The sequence below is a fragment of the Hibiscus syriacus genome, unplaced genomic scaffold (genome assembly GCF_006381635.1).
Source record: "Hibiscus syriacus cultivar Baekdansim isolate YM2019G1 unplaced genomic scaffold, ASM638163v2 tig00110895_pilon, whole genome shotgun sequence".
NCBI lineage: Eukaryota > Viridiplantae > Streptophyta > Magnoliopsida > Malvales > Malvaceae > Hibiscus > Hibiscus syriacus.
Window position 1 is genome coordinate 3,846,515 of NW_024062903.1, and position 16,963 is coordinate 3,863,477.

Here is a 16,963-nt window from a genome sequence, read left to right on the forward strand (position 1 = left end):
GAAACTGCAATTCAACTTAAAAGAAGTTGTAATGATCAAGTTTACAGCACACATAAAATTCAACTATCAGGAGCTTAATTAGATGAACATTTTTTCCATGGAAACACCCTTTGTCAACTAATGCTCCTCGAGGGATTTACAAGCATATGGCATGTCTGAAATGATTCCAGAAGAATCAAGTCAACCAAAACCATGTATGTAAAGCTACCATCAACAGGATCGATAATTAAATGAGCCAACAACTGAAATTTACATACAAGTTGATTTTGCAATATATATATATATATATAAGAAAAGGCAGGACAAAACGGTCATTAAAGGGAAGTAAAATGAAGTTATGCCTGAATGCAACTTAAATTTTTATTTAGCAAAGCTATAAACTAGGATTTTATTCTTTCTGAATATGAGTGAACCAGACATACCAGCTGGGAACAGCTCTATAAATAAGAGGTGTATCAGATCTCCAACAAAAAGGGTAGGAATGTGTAAAGGTTCCATGCTTAACAAGCCTGCCTTTTGCCTGAGAAATAAAGGATGAGATCGGTGAAGTTATGGAGAAAGACAAGTGCATTTTTTTTTTTTGATAGGAATAGGATGCCTCATTAAAAACCTCCCTAAAAGAAGTCCACTGCCCTAAGGCAAGGACCCTCTAGTAGAAGGAGGAAAAGAGTACATCAATTTATTAATGATAGTACCATTACATAAAATTTAAAAACACTCCTACAAAAATGCATAAGACTTGATACACTCCTGCAAGACCTCCCCTCCAAGACATACACACCAACTAAAAGTAATACAATCAGCCAATCCCCTCCTTCGCTAGCTTGTTCGCCTCACAATTACAACACCTAGGAATCCACCTGATAATGAACTGATATCCAGAAATAGCAGACACAATGTCCTTCACAAAGTTAGACAAGTAAATAGGGACTGAACTCTGATCTATAATCCAATCCACTGCTGTCTTTGAATCACTTTCAATAATGAGCCTACCCTTCGAAGCCCATACAGATGAAACAAAGATGTCGATGCCTTTCTTGATAGCCTTCAATTCTGCTAGGATAGGAGTATTAAGACCTGCATTTACTGAAAATGAAGTCAGAACAACCCGATTCCAGTCCCTTAGAATTCCCCCAATACCTGCCACCATCCCCACACTACTCACCGCCCCGTCCACATTCATCTTAAAGAAATCCAGTGGAGGAGGAATCCAGCAGACCACACTACTGACCAAAACCTTAGAGTCTGAAAGGTTGTCAGCCACAGAGGGGTCCCCAATTAAGGAATCAACCTGAGTTGAAAGAAGTGGATACTTGGCTACAAACCACTTAGCTACTCTAAATCGAACCGTGAAAAACAAAGAGATACTGTCCAACTTTCCTTTGTCGAAGATGATCTCATTCCTTAACTTCCAAATGGACCAAAAAACTGCCCCTGGAATAAACTTCCATATAGCAGAATAAGGCCTCAATTCGGCCCACGAACTGAGTAAATTAGGAGGGTCTTGCGGCAGAGCAAGCCGAATACCCCAATACCCAATAATTTTCATCCATAGTTCCCAGGATACAAGACAATGAATAAATAGATGCTGAATAGATTCAACCTCTTGATTACACAGCGGGCAGAGAATGTTTTCCCCTAAATCAACCTCTCTTCGCAACAACTCCACTCTCACAGCTACTTTTTGATGTGACAATTGCCAAAGGAAAGTCTCCACTCGGGGAGGAACTAAACCCTGCCAGACGACTTTTTCCCACTGAACTGAGTCCTTAAGAGGAACTGACAAAGCATTCCTGCATGCTTTAACAGAAAACTGCCCATCACCCGAACCAACCCACAACAAACAGTCTTCCAAAGGCTCCATTAGTTTAATATTTTTTATGGTGTCCAACAACTCAACGAGCTGCTCAACCTCCCAATCACAAAGGTTCCTCCTGGTCTTGATATTCCAAACCCATCCAGACAAATCGAAACTCCCAAAATCAGCTACCTTACCCAATTTATCTGAAGAAAGGGCATATATTCTAGGAAACCGAAGTTTTAAAGGGAAATCCCCTATCCACGTATCACTCCAAAAAGAAATAGATTTACCATTACCTATTTGAAGCTTAGCATGAGATCTAAGGCAACCTCCAATGACATCCTCCTTTAAATAGTTATTCACAATTCCCCTCCATATCCAAGAGTCTTTACGAAAGCAAGCACTATTAATATCCATGGAATGACAGTTCACATTGTGTTTGCTGCATAATAGTTTCTTCCACATCGAATTCTTTTCATTGGCAAACTTCCAAACCCACTTGCCCAATAACGCTCGATTTGTAACCTTCAGATCCACCACTCCCAATCCTCCTCCACTCAACGGCTTGCATACATAATCCCAGTGCACCCAGTGCATTCTCTTCTTGTCGCCCCTACTCCCCCATAAAAAATCCGACATCAATGAATTTAACCTCTGACAAATAGAAGAAGGCATCTTGAAAATAGAAAGGTAAAAAATAGGTAAGGATGACAACACCGACTTTATTAATACCAATCTACCAGCCATAGATAAAGAAGCACCTTTCCAACCCGCCAATTTCTTATTAACGTTGACAATAACCGGATCCCATAACTTCTCCGAATTCGTTTTCGCCCCCAAAGGAAGGCCTAAATATTCCGTGGGAAATGAACCAATAGAACAACCAATCTCCTTAGCCCAATCTTCAAGGATGTCACTCTCCACATTAATTCCGAAAAGTTTGCTTTTAGCTAAGTTAAGATGGAGCCCCGTCATTAAGCTGAAAATCCTCAAAATTCTTCTAACATTATGAATCTGCGTAATTGATGCTCGACAAAAAATAATTAAGTCATCTGCAAACTGAAGATGGGACAAAGAGAATGAATTTTGATTTTTACCAAAGCAGAAACCTTCGAACAAACCCAAATCCACTGCTTTAGTCAACATCCTATGAAGTAATTCCCCGACCAAATTGAACAAAAGAGGAGAAAGGCTACACACTTGCCTCAAGCCTTTAGCAATAGAAAACTCCTTAGTAGGAGACCCATTCACTAGAACCGAAATAGAAGCTGTAGAGATACATTGAAAGATCCAAGAACACCACCTCTCTCCAAACCCCATCTCTTTCATTAGCCTTTGAAGAATCTGCCATTCAACAGTATCGTAAGCTCTACTGAAATCCACTTTGAAAACCACCCCTTTAAGTCCTTGCTTCCTCCAAAAATCAATTCCTTCATTAGCTAAAAAAGCACAGTCCAACAATTGCCTACCCGGAATAAAAGCGAACTGAGACGGACTAATGATATCCTTGATACAAGAAATAAGTCTTTTTGATAGAACTTTTGAGAGAATTTTGTACAAGCTGCCTACAAGACTAATGGGTCTATAATCTTCAATGCTCTCGGGATTACCTTTCTTAGGAATCAAGGTTATAAATGCATGATTGACTCCATGCTCCCATGACTTACCTTGATAGAAATCAGAGAAAAACTCATGATCTTCTCCTTAAGATTTTCCCAATATTTGTTATAAAAACCCATGGTAAAACCATCCGGGCCAGGGGCTATTGCACTATCCGAAGAAGAGATTACTTCCCACACTTCTTGCTCAGAGAATTCCACCTCCAAAGCTGTACTCTGAATTGCAGAAAGTTGTGCAAAATCCATATTTATGCACTCAACCTCCATTGCTGAATTAGTGTTGTAAGCCGTCTTGAAGAAATTGAACACACTGCTTCTAATTTTTCCTGAGTCCGAGATAAATTCTCCCTTAATTTTCAATGAATGAATAGTGTTGATCCTATTTCTTGTCAAAGCATTCAAGTGAAAGAACCTCGTATTTCTGTCCCCATCCTTAATCCACCTACTCCTGGACTTCTGACAACAGATGCTCTCCTCATTCCTTAACAGCCTCCACAACTCCTTTTTACATTCTACCATCTGATCCCACTCCCCTTTGGACAATATTCCACCTTGCGACTTCCTTTCCCAATTCTCTATCTTCCCTTCAAGAACCGAAATGGAGTCTGACAGCCCAACATTGCTGATTCCAGGCCACCTTCTAATCTGGTTTTTAGCGTTTTGAAGCATTCTGAAAATTCCCCCAAAATTCCTCTTATTCTTCTCAACTGCCACAAGATTAACCACAAAATCATCAAAGCCTTGCTCCTGCAAAAGATAATTGAAGAATCTAAAAGGTTTTGGGCCCCAATTTATACAAACATCTTCCAGCAAAACCGGTTTATGATCAGACATAGAGATCGAAAGAAGTCTGTGAAATCTTAGGAAAACAGTTGAGAAAACTGTCACTTAACAAGAACCGATCAAGCCTAACCCATGTTGAATCTTCTCTAAAACTACTCCATGTAAAAGTCCCTCCTGACATAGGCAGATCAATGAGCTTAGCTCTCTGCACAAAAGTTCTGAAAATATTTAAAGTATGCCAGTTCTGAGCTTTCCCTAGCTTTTCTTCCGGATCAATATACGCATTAAAATCCCCCCCTATACAAACTGGTAAATTCAACGAAACTACAAAACACAACAACTCCCCAAAAAAATCCTCCTTTTCATCTTCAATAGCCGGGCCGTATACATTAATAAATACGAACTCCTTTTGATCATTCAAAAAATACCCCACCAATGCCAAAAACCTGCTGTGCACATGCTGATTGGTGACTTTGAACATATTCTCATTCCACATACTAATCAAACCACCCTTAGACCCCTGTGCAGGAGACAACTTCACTCCCTTTAACATATTCCCTCCTAACCTCCTTAGAATAAACTCCTTACAATGTTCTAATTTGGATTCTTGAATAAACACCATAACCGATTTGACCTTCTTTACAAGCCTAGCGACAGAAGCGATCTTCTCCCTCCTCCCTAAACCTCTAATGTTCCACGAAAGAATTTTTAAATTCTGCATACAAATGTATCACTCCCAAACGCCCCAACCAAACCCATCCACCCACAAAACCTAACCATCATATCCATCATCCTTTACAACCTCCAAACCATTCTCAAGGCAAATAATCTTTTCAATAAATTTCTCCTTCCCATCCTTGAAAGAGATGCCTAACATCATACATACTTCCCAAGTGGCCATAGCTTCCTCCACCAGCTTAGAAAAAAGAGGAGAGTAGGTTGTGTGAATATTAACCAACTCCAAGGCTTGATAAATTAAACCTCTTCTATTCTTTCTGCGAACTCTTCCTAACTTTGGAGAAGAAAACGCATCAGGTGTCGCACACTCTGACACTACTGCCGACGGCTGTTGTACTATTCTGCAACCTGATCCCTTCTGTTCTTGAATCGTATTAGCCTCTGAACTAATAAAATCAGCTCCTTTACACGAATTTAGCCATATTTTCCTGTTCCTCGACCTTTTATAAACTCTAGCATATTGACCATTTTTCTTTCTCCCATCCTGCGCTGATCGAATAGACATACACGCAGACACAGGAAATCCCCTCTTCCACCTCTTAACACTCTTTACACTTACCTCGTTTTCCTCCTGCACCAATTGACTTGCCACTTCCATCTCCATTCTATTTTCTTCGACTACCTGGGCACCCTCACCTGCTTTTCCAATTAAATCGCAGCTATCCCCCTCTACTAAATCATGAAGAGACTGAAACTTGTTATTCTCTCCTACATCATCCCACCTCACCTTAACCGCCGGCCCAGCAGGAATAATCTTAGTAACTGGTGAAAAGGAATCCCAGTTTGAATCAGATTGGGCTGAGCAGCTCGGATCCACCACTGCTCTCAGCCCAAGACCCGCATATTCCATATTAAAATCTGGCTCCACTTCACATTCCAGATTCCCTGACAGCCCATCACTATTGGATTTCGTGTGGGACGTCTTTTCAGGGAACTGTTCCCCACCTTCCTTAATCCCCCCACTTTCTAAATTTCTTTGTCTCCACGTGTTCCCCTCTGTCCCCCCTACCACTGCTGACAATCCCCGAATGCCTACTTCCTTCCCTGAACTACTGCCATCAACAGACCTCTTCTGCAACTTTTCTCCGATTATAGCCGACGGAGTATTATAACTTCCTCCCAAAGTAATTTTGACCTTAAAAGATCTTCCATAAGACCCTACAATAATGGATTCTTGAATGTCAAAAGGACTTGCAACCCTCATCAACAGTCTCGCCGATGAGAGATCCTCTTTATTTCTGGTCTCATCCAGTATACAAACAAGGTCTCCCCACCTTCCTGCTAATCTTTCCAGAAATAGTTCATTCCAGCAAAGAAGTGGTAGCCCTACTAACTCTACCAAACCATACGCCATTGGGACACCTTCATCACTCAACACCGGAGATAACCATTGAAACCAGGAAAACATTTTGTCACGGTACTCCGACCACGCCTTACCGAAATCTTCATTTGACTTGAACATAATAATGACAGCATTCCCTACAAAACCCCACCTTACAATCTTAACCTGAAATCCCTCCTTCACGAATGCCTCCTTCACCATATCCAGCTGCATGGAATGTTTGACTACCCCTGTTAATGAATACTTAATCCAGCCATAATCATCCGTAGGAATGTGCATATCCCATACATTCCTAACTCCATTTGCTTTCACAGACTGACCTCCTTCTCTCTCCACTAGTACACACTCCATGTTCTTCGCGCTATCCCCCTTCAGCACTTCCTCGTACGATCTGCCATTCCTCAGACTACTCGCTCTTTCCGTTTGCATCTGTTGCCTACCTCTGACCCCTGTGTCTGATTTGATACCTTCCGGTTGATGCTTATACCCCACTATACCTCTTCTCCTATTCTTCTTGTACTTTGCCACCCCCACTGTCACTCGCTTCCCATCAATCAGAGTTCCATTCACATTCTGAACTGCTCTATTGCAACTTTCCTCTAACGCAAATTGCACAAAAGAAAACGTGGACGATTTGTAGTTCGGTTTAAAAATGAAATTTGGAATATAAACCCTGACTATTCTACCATACTGGATGAAAATCTCTCTAAGCTCACTTCTAGAAACTCTCTTACTAAGGTTGTCAACAAAGACAGTCCATTCCTCATCGGAGGAGGGACTCCCATACACACTCGCTCTGTTTCTCTCTCTAACCATTGTTTAATAATAAATTGATTAGTAATGAGATTAAGGAGAGACAAATGGAAGAAATAGAACTCTGAATAATGTCATGGATTTAATGGTGGCTCTGAAGAAAGAAAAGTGCATAAAACCTAGTGAGAAACAACTCTTAGGACATGTCAACAAGATTCTTTCTTTTTTCTGTGGCTCATAATGGTAAGACAACCATCATCACCAGCTTTAAATTTGCATCAGAAACCATGGATTCAACGCAAGGTCTTATAAGACACTATCCACAAACATAGGACCTCCCAAAAGGGTAATAACAATATCTTAGGTTGCCATTGGTGCTCAAAGGTTTTCCTCTTTTCTCAGTAATTACGGCATCAAATTAATGGTTAGACAAACAAAAACAAAAAAATTTGCATCAATCTGACCTTCAGCGCTTCAATGATATCCTTATCAGCATCCTTAACATAGAGCCCACTAAAATCAGCAATTTTCCTAGTAAAGCAACCATCATCATCAACTGCTACAATCAGATTCTCGCCCTACATGCCAAAAATTGATAAATGGTAAAAGAAATACAAAGAAAGGTGATATTAATCTGATGGATAAAACATAATAAAAGCATTGAGATTAATTCCATTCATATAAAAGAGCAAACAAATATAGTGAACGAAAAAAATGAAGCTAATGCTTTTATTTATACACTAAATTTAAAAAAAAACAAGACAAAATAAATAACAAGATGCATTTGCAATAAAGGAAAACAACAGGAGAAAGAGCTCAGCAAATATAATCAAATTGACGAGGAAAGTTTACACAGCATTCCTGTCAAAGGACACAAATCCCCTGAAATTTAAATTACATTGTGATAGACAGGATGTGTAAACTGCAGCACTCTCCAATTATCTCTAGAACTTAACCTTTCTTAGGCATAAGACTTAGACACTTATTAGTAAATGAGAGCTAATCCTATATTTCAAGATCAAAATGTGGTCAAAGAGGGGATACAATATGTTTACCATCCAAGAAAAAGGACAGTTGTTCAAGAATGAAATCTTATTGGAACTGGCCAGTTCATCCTTCGGAACCATATCACATCCCAGATCTGATGCAATAATAGGATGAACTAAAAATGTTTTTGAATATGCAATAGGATATGAATCCATATGAATTTTGGACCATCTATGAGAGAAAATAATATTTTTTTTGATAGGAATGAAAGGCCTTCACCAAAATCCCCTACTTGATTAAGGGAGTTTAGAAGTAAACTCCTTAATCAGCAGAGGGAGGAGAAGAGAGCCTTAGAAATTTTATTAAAATAAAACAGTAACATAAGATACAACCACTACTTCTACAAACAACACATAAAACTTAAAGACTTCTAGGCCAGATCCCCACTAAACAAAACGCAGCAGCTAAAACAGCAACAACAGTCAACCAATTCCCTCCTTAGCTAATTTATCTGCCTCACAATTACAGCACCTAGGAATCCATCTAACAACCTGTCTCGCAGAAACAGAAAACACGATGTCCTTAACAACATTAGCCAGAAAAACAGGAGAAGAAATGCCATCATTAATCCATTCCACTGCTATCTTCGAATCACTTTCAATGATAAGCCTACCCTTCGACGCCCAACTTGAAGAAAGAAAGAAATCAATGCCTCTTTTAATTGCCTTTAATTATGCTAGAATAGGATTAGCTGGACCGACTTTCTCTGAAAAAGACGCAAGCGTAACCCGATTCCAGTCCCTTAGAATACCCCCAATACCCGCCAACCTCCGCACACTACTAACAACCCCATCCACATTCATCTTAAAAAAGTCTACTGGAGGAGGAATCCAGCTCAACACAGTGTTATTCCCAGTCTTATGAGCAGTAAGATTGTCCGCCAGGGTAGGATCTCCAATAAGAGAATCCACTTGCAATGTGATTAGGGGAAACTTAGCCAGGAACCACTTTGCTAATCTGAAACGCACAGTAAAAAACAAAGAAATTATGTCCAACTTTCCCTTATCAAAGATGATCTCGTTTCTAATCTTCCAAATAGACCAAAAAACTACCCCTGGGATAAACTGCCAAATCACAGAATTAGGCCTCAATACCTCCCACGAACTAAGCAGACTGGGAGGGTTAGAAGGAAGCGCTAACCGTACACCCCAGAACCCTATGAGTTTAGTCCACAGAACCCAAGAAACCGGACATGAAATAAAAAGATGTTGAACAGATTCTTCCTCTAAGTTACATAACGGGCAAAGAAAATTATCGCCTATATTGACCCCCCTTCTCAACAATTCAGCTCTAACAGCAACTTTTTGATGAGACAGTTGCCACAAGAAAGTCTCCACTCTAGGTGGAACAAACCCCAACCAAACACATTTATTCCACTGAAAAGAATCATCATGAAAAGAAGATAGAGCTTGCCTACAAGCTTTAATCGAAAACAGGCCATCGTCCGAACCATCCCACAGCATACAATCGTCCATAGTCTCGCTAAGTTTAATGTCTTTCAACCTATCCAGAAGCTCAACCAACTGCATTACCTCCCAATCACAAAGATTCCTCCTAGTCGTAACATTCCAAACCCATCCACTCAATTCAAAGCTCCCAAAATCAGCAACGTGACCCAATTTATTGGATGAGAGGACAAAAATTCTTGGAAACAGCAGTTTCAAAGGGACCTCACCAAGCCACGAATCGTTCTAAAAGGAAATGGATTTACCATTACCTATTTGAAGCTTTGCATGAGACCTAAGACAACCTCCAAAGTCATCATTCTTAAAAAAGTTGTTTACGATTCCCCTCCAAATCCAAGAGTCTTTGGGAGAAAACCTTATTGATATCCATGGAATTGCAGCTCACATTGTGTTTGCTACATAAGAACTGCTTCCACAAAGAATTAGTATCATTAGCAAATTTCCAAATCCACTTGCCCAACAACGCTCGGTTTAAAAGACTTAAATCAGTAACTCCCAAACCTCCTACACTCAACGGTCTACAGACCTTATCCCAACTCACCCAATGCATTTTCTTCTTGTCGACCCCTCCCCCCCACAGGAAATTCGACAACAAGGAATTTAACCTCAGACAAATAGAAGAAGGCATCTTAAAAATTGATAGGAAAAAGATAGGTAAAGAAGATAAAACCGACTTAATAAGTACCAAACGACCAGCCATGGACAAAGAAGAGGCTTTCCAACCTGTCAGTTTCCTATTAACATTTGCAAAAACTGGATCCCAAAGCTTCTCCGAATTCTTAACCGCCCCTAATGGAAGACCTAAATAATCAGTAGGAAAAGAACCGACCGAACAACCAATCTTCCTAGCCCACTCATCAAGGATGTCACTCCCCACATTAATCCCAAAGAGCTTACTTTTACTAAGATTAAGATGGAGCCCCGTTAGAACGCTGAAAATCCTCAACACTCTCCTAACATTCTTGATTTGAGTGACAGAGGCTCGACAGAAGATAATTAAATCATCTGCAAACTGAAGATGAGACAAAGAAAAAGAATTTTGGTTTTTACCGAAAGAGAACCCTTGGAAAAGACCCAAATCCACTGCTTTATTCAACATTAAATGAAGTAGTTCCCCAACCATATTGAACAGAAGAGGAGAAAGGCTACAACCTTGTCTCAAGCCTTTAGCAATCGAAAACTCCTCAGTAGGAGAGCCATTCACTAGGACCGAAATTGAGGCTGTGGAAATACATTGTGCAATCCAAGAACACCACCTCTTACCAAAACCCAATTCTTTCATAAGCCTTTGAATAATCTGCCATTCTATAGTATCGTACGCTCTGCTAAAATCCACTTTAAATACAACCCCTTTAAGACCTTGTTTCCTCCAAGAGTCGATTCCTTCATTTGCTATAAATGCACAGTCCCACAGTTGCCTTCCCGGAATAAAAGCAAACTGTGAAGGACTAATAATGTCCTTAATATAGGAAATGAGTCTTTTTGAAAGAACTTTCGAAAGAATTTTATACAAGCTGCCCACAAGACTTATGGGTCTACAATCCTCTATTTTCTCGGGATTGCCCTTCTTAGGAATCAAGGTAATAAAAGCATGGTTAACACCATGAGCCCACTTCTTCCCCATGTAGAAATCTGAGAAAAACACCATAATCTGCTCCTTTAAAAAATTCCAGTATTTCTTGAAGAAACCCATGGAAAAACCGTTTGGACCAAGAGCTTTAGAACTATCCGAAGAGGAGATAACTTGCCAAACTTCTAACTCAGAGAATTCCGCCTCCAAAAAGGCACTTTGCGAAGCTGTTAATTGCGCAAAATCAAAATTCAGATCCTTCACCTCCAATGCAGAATTGGAATTGTACGCAGAGTTGAAGAAGTTGAACACACCACCTCTAATTTTGTCCTTATCCGAGACCAGTTCTCCATTAATATTTAATGTATGAATACAATTTACTCTACTCCTTTTCAACGCCGATAGATGAAAAAACCTTGTATTCCTGTCGCCATTTTTAATCCATCTACTTCTGGATTTCTGACACCAAATACTCTCTTCAATCCTTAACAACCTCCACAGCTCCTTGCACTCAATCAACTGATCCCACTCCCCCTTGGATAAAATTCCACCTTGTGACTTAGTTTCTAAACCAGCTATCTCAGCTTCCAGCATCGAAATGGAATCTGGCAGCCTTAAATGACTACTACCGGGCCAGCGTCTGATCTGCTTTTTAGCAGCTTGTAGTACCCGAAAAATACCCCCGTTATTAATCTTATTCTTCTCTACTGCTAACAATTTTTCAACAAAAGAATCGAAGCCTTGTTCCTGAAGAAGAAAATTAAAGAATCTAAAGGGTTTAGGGCCCCAATTCAGATTAACATCCTCCAGCAAAACCGGATTGTGATCTGAAATTGATTTCGATAACATTGCTTGAGAAATCTTGGGAAAACTGTTCAGGAATCTGCCACATATGAGGAAACGATCAAGTCTAACCCAAGTAGAGACTTCTCTATTACTGCACCATGTAAAATTTCCTCCTGACATAGGTAAATCCATCAGATTAGCTTGTTGCACAAAAGATCTAAAGATACTAATGGTATGCCAATTCTGGGATTTCCCAAGCTTCTCTTCCGCATCAAGATATGCATTAAAATCCCCCCCAATACACACCGGGAGATTCCATGACATAACAAAGTTCAACAACTCCCGAAAAAAATCCTCCTTTTCGTCTTCAATAGCAGGACCATAGATGTTAATAAAAACGAACTCCTTAGGATCGTGCAAAAAATTTCCCACCAGAGCCAAAAACCTACTGTGAACATGGTGATTGGAGACATTGAACACATTCTCATTCCACAAACTGATTAACCCCCCCTTCGACCCCTGAGCAGGAGACACCAGGACACCCTTTAACATCTTCCCTCTTATTCGCCTACCAACGACGGCTGACACTTTTGTATTTTAGATTCCTGAATAAAAATCATAACTGGATTGACCTTCTTTACTAGTCTAGCAAAAGCCACAGACTTTTCTCTCCTCCCTAAACCTCTAATATTCCACGACAGAATACAAAGATGATTCATAAAAAAGCTTTACTCCAAAACGCCAAAACTGCACCCTTCAGCCAACAAAACTTAAACAACATATCAACCTTCCAACACCACCTCCTCGCCTTTCTCAAGACTTAGAATTTTTTTGATAAAAGCCTCCCTCCCTTCCTTGAACGAAATACCTAACATCTGACATACATCCCAAGTTTCCAAAGCTTCCTCCAACAGTTTATTAAAGGTACTAGAATACACCGTTGAAATCTCCGCTAAGCCCAAAGCTTCTGAAATTAAGCCTCTTCTTTTCCTTCTATAATCTTTACGAGAACAAGAGGCAATAATGGAATCTGTTCCCTTAGGAGGAGAAACTGAACTGCTAACCAGGGGAACCACCGAAGTACTCTGAACAGGGACAGAACTATTGTTAAAGAAGCCCAGACCATTTTCCCGAATTCTAAGGGAAAGCTGCTGACAGTTAGCCATATCCCCACTACTCTGATTATGCTTCTGATTCTGAATGCCCTCCAAACACAAATTTTCCTTAACAATACCCGAGCATAACCAGACTCTTCTGGCTCTTGACCTTCTATAAACTCTAGCAAAACGACCACAACCCCTCCTACCATCCTGTGCACTTCTGATAGACATGCATTTAGAAACCTGAAAACCCAACTTCCATCTCCTAGAACTCTTCACTTTGATTTTACTGGACTCCTCCTTACGAGCAGAGCCTACAATTTGCTCTCCCAAACCATTAACCTCAAGTTCCTGTCGACCTTCCATAGACTTCTCAATAAAATTACCACTTACCTCCCCTAAACAGTTGGGAGACTGAACCTTATTGTTAAGAAGAGGCCCGTCACGAGAGACCTTCACGACCCGCCCAGCAGGTAAAATTTTAGAGACATGGGAGTGCACCTCCCAATCTGAATCGGAATGGGCTGAAGAGCTGTGACCCACATCCTCTCTCAGCTCAAGACCCGCAAAATCCCTAGTAGGATCTAGTTCCAATTGAAACTTCTCTGACACCCCAATACTGCTGGATTCCGAAAGATAATTGTTTTTCTGAGAATATTCACCACCTTCATCGTTCAACCCGCTGTCATTACTTTTCTCATACCTCCTGCCTACCTTAGCCCCACTTCCCTCAACGACCTCCTTTAAAAAATCAGCACTGTGGCCATCCACTAAATTAACTGACAACCCATTAGTTTTGAGTTCCGTGCCTGATTTATTATTCCTAGAATGTTCCCCAACTCTTTCATAGCATCCACTATCTTGTGTTTGCTGAAAACATGTGCCCTCCTTGGACCGAACTTCCTCCTCATAATTTACCTTCTCAAAACTTCCATCTTCTTCCTCCTTCGAAGGATCTGCACAGTACCCTTCTACTGAGACCTTCTTCCACTCTTCTTCTATTGCAATTGAGAAATTAGTACACTTCGATCCCGAATTAATTTTGACTTTAAAGGATCTACCATATACATTTGTAAATTCGGGAACGTCAAAGGGACTAGCAACCCTTAACAACAGTCTCGCTGCAGAGAGATCCTCTCTCTTTCTAGTCTCCTCCATGATACTAACGAACTCCCCCCACGTACCTGCAAGTTTCTCCAAGAAATGTTCCAACCAGCACAGAAATGGTAATCCTACCAACTCAACCAAACAATACGCCGAAGGAACACCTCCCTCATTCAACAACGGAGATACCCAATGAAACCAAGAAGATAACTTCTCTTGGCGATTCGACCATACCTCTACAAACTCTTCACTCGAATTGAACATAACAATACAATCATTCCGAGCATATCCCCAATTTACCAATTTGACCTCGAACCCCTCATTTTTCATAGCCACTTTCAGCGAATCAAGCTGAAAGGGATATTTGATAACCCCTGTTAAAGCATTTTTCACCCAGTGTGAATCTTCAGACGGAATGTGCATATTCCATACATCCCTTAAACCATTTGCTTTCTTCTCATGACCTCCCTGCTTTTCCACTGCATCCTGCTCCAATCCCCTTCTGATATCCACTTTCAGCACCTCCTGAAACGATCGGCCATCCCTCAAGCTTCTCGATTTATCCAGAACCACCTGTTGTTTACCTTTGACCTCTCTAACTGACTTGTTTCCTTCCCACTGATAGTTCTTCCCAACTGGTTCACTCCTCCTATCCTTCTTATATCTTGCGACCCCCACTGAGACTCTCTTCCCGTCAATCAGCGTTCCATTAACGTATTGAACAGCTCTTCTTCTACCAGCCTCCAACGCAAATTGCACAAAAGCAAACGTGGATGATTTATAATTCGGTTTATCTGTAAAACTTGGAATAAAGACCCTCACAACTCTACCATAATAATTGAAAATCTCTCTTAATTCACTTCTAGTAACTCTCTTACTAAGATTATCAACAAAGACGGTCCATTCCTCATCGGAGGTTGAACTTCTGGATACAAACTCTCTCTTTCTCTCTCTACCTTTCTCACTCATGTTGAAAGTTTGAGAGAGAAAATAATGAATGGATATTGTAGGATTCCCAAGGAATTCTTCAATTTCTTATGGAAGCAAATGTTATTCACCAGCCTCTCATGTTCCATAGACAACCAGAGCATAAAGTTCATAACAAAAATATGCAAAGTGTATCAACTTATACATCAAAATATCAAGTTTAAACAAACATTATAGCTGGAGGAAATACAGTCAGATAAAGTACTTAGAGCAAACCTTATTGATTATTTGATTTTCAATGCAAACCCGGTAATCATCTTCACCAAATGCAGGAGCACAGTGTACGATTCCAGTACCACTGTCATCTGTCACATAATTGTTAGCTATTACCCTAAAAGCAACATCTGAAAACTCCAAGAAGTAGTTGAACAATGGTTCATACCTGCAACACATGCTCCTCTCAGTATCCTACTATAAAAGAAGCTTGCATTGGCTCAAACCAATTTAAATATCACAAGAAACAGTCACAAATTTCAATGTTCTCTAGAACACTAGAACTAGCAGCCAAATATCAATCGACGGCTCTGCAGCTTATATATGTTCCACTTAATGCTGCACATGCTGCATTTCATTCCTACTTATGATGACCAATTACAATACAATATAGCATACTAGAGATCTCCCACATGGGGATCCTTAACATATGAATCAAGTTGCCTAAAGCTAGTATCACCACTTAATAATTCCCAGAAGAACTGCTAGGATGCAGAGCAATTGGAGTTCTTTTATAGTCAGCTACGACCAAGAACGGATAACTATAATAAGCATGAATACTCACTTTTTCCCCACTAATGAAGTCCCGAAAATTTTTTCTAGGACCTCAAAGGAATCGGGTGCAGAATCTTTAGTCTTTTCTCTAGAAGATCCTTTGCTCTTAGATTTCTTGGAATCAACCGAAGGTACATTAGCAGAATTCGACTTTGGTTTCTCAGTTGGAAGTTCAGACAACCTTGACTCGGCAACCACATAGATTTTTCCAGAGTACTTATTGCAAACCTGAAATATAATTACAAAACCCATATATCTTTAGGAAGAAAGTCATATCTACATCATGCAGGTAGTCATGCCTTAAAAATAAAAGAAGATGCAACTATTTATGCCCCATGCAACAACTACGAAAGTGCAAGGAGAAGGAAAAACTGTTCATGCACTTCAATATTATGATCCCATTCCTTTGTAAAAGCTACATCTATTTGAATGGAAGAGCTATTTAACAACTTGAGGGATAAAACATAAATTAAGAAAATATTAGTATTAGCATAGTAAAACGTCTACGGGAAGCATGACAGAGCAGCAGATTTGTCAGGTGTGAATCAAGAAAAAAAACTAACAAGCAGTTCAATGTATAAAAAAAACTAAGAGTGTGCATTGATTTAACCCAAAATGATGTAGATATGACATGATAAAAAATTGACCATCTTGTGCTGCTGACCTAAATAAGTAAACAAGTGGAAGGCAACAGACCTTCACATAGACAAAATTTGCATTGACACAAAGTGCAAGATTACTAGGAAGGGTCCATGGAGTTGTCGTCCAAGCCACGAAAGCAGCATTATCTGGCTCACCAACTATGGGGAAAGTCACCATTATTTCAGGATCAGGCACAGACTGCACATTCAAGAGTTGTTAGACATGGTTGGATTAAAAGAGGGAAAAAAAGGATTTGTATTGAACTTGGAACATTTCCGAATGGTCATCAGAGAACTAATAGACCAAATTGTAATAGGAACTTGAGTAAAAATAACTAGAGAGATATTAAAATGAAGTAAAATACCTTGTAGTTCTCCCCGGCTTCAAAATTTGATAGTGGGGTCTTGCACCCAGTACTATAAGGCATGACCTGCAGGACAACAAACTTGTTAAAAAA

The 16,963-nt window shown here is 40.0% G+C and overlaps 1 protein-coding gene across 1 annotated transcript in view; it reads right to left on the minus strand.

Moving 5' to 3' along the window:
• The window catches only part of LOC120146006 (isoleucine--tRNA ligase, cytoplasmic-like), a 29,331-nt gene that overhangs the window by 11,696 nt on the left and 672 nt on the right, over nucleotides 1-16,963 (minus strand). Inside the window, exons 3-8 of the mRNA XM_039159676.1 lie at nucleotides 16,871-16,936; nucleotides 16,561-16,704; nucleotides 15,875-16,092; nucleotides 15,313-15,478; nucleotides 7,501-7,614; nucleotides 423-520 (exon numbers count right to left, since the gene is read on the minus strand). Of these exons, the coding sequence (XP_039015607.1) occupies nucleotides 423-520; nucleotides 7,501-7,614; nucleotides 15,313-15,478; nucleotides 15,875-16,092; nucleotides 16,561-16,704; nucleotides 16,871-16,936 (806 nt within the window). The remainder of the gene's footprint in view (nucleotides 1-422; nucleotides 521-7,500; nucleotides 7,615-15,312; nucleotides 15,479-15,874; nucleotides 16,093-16,560; nucleotides 16,705-16,870; nucleotides 16,937-16,963) is intronic.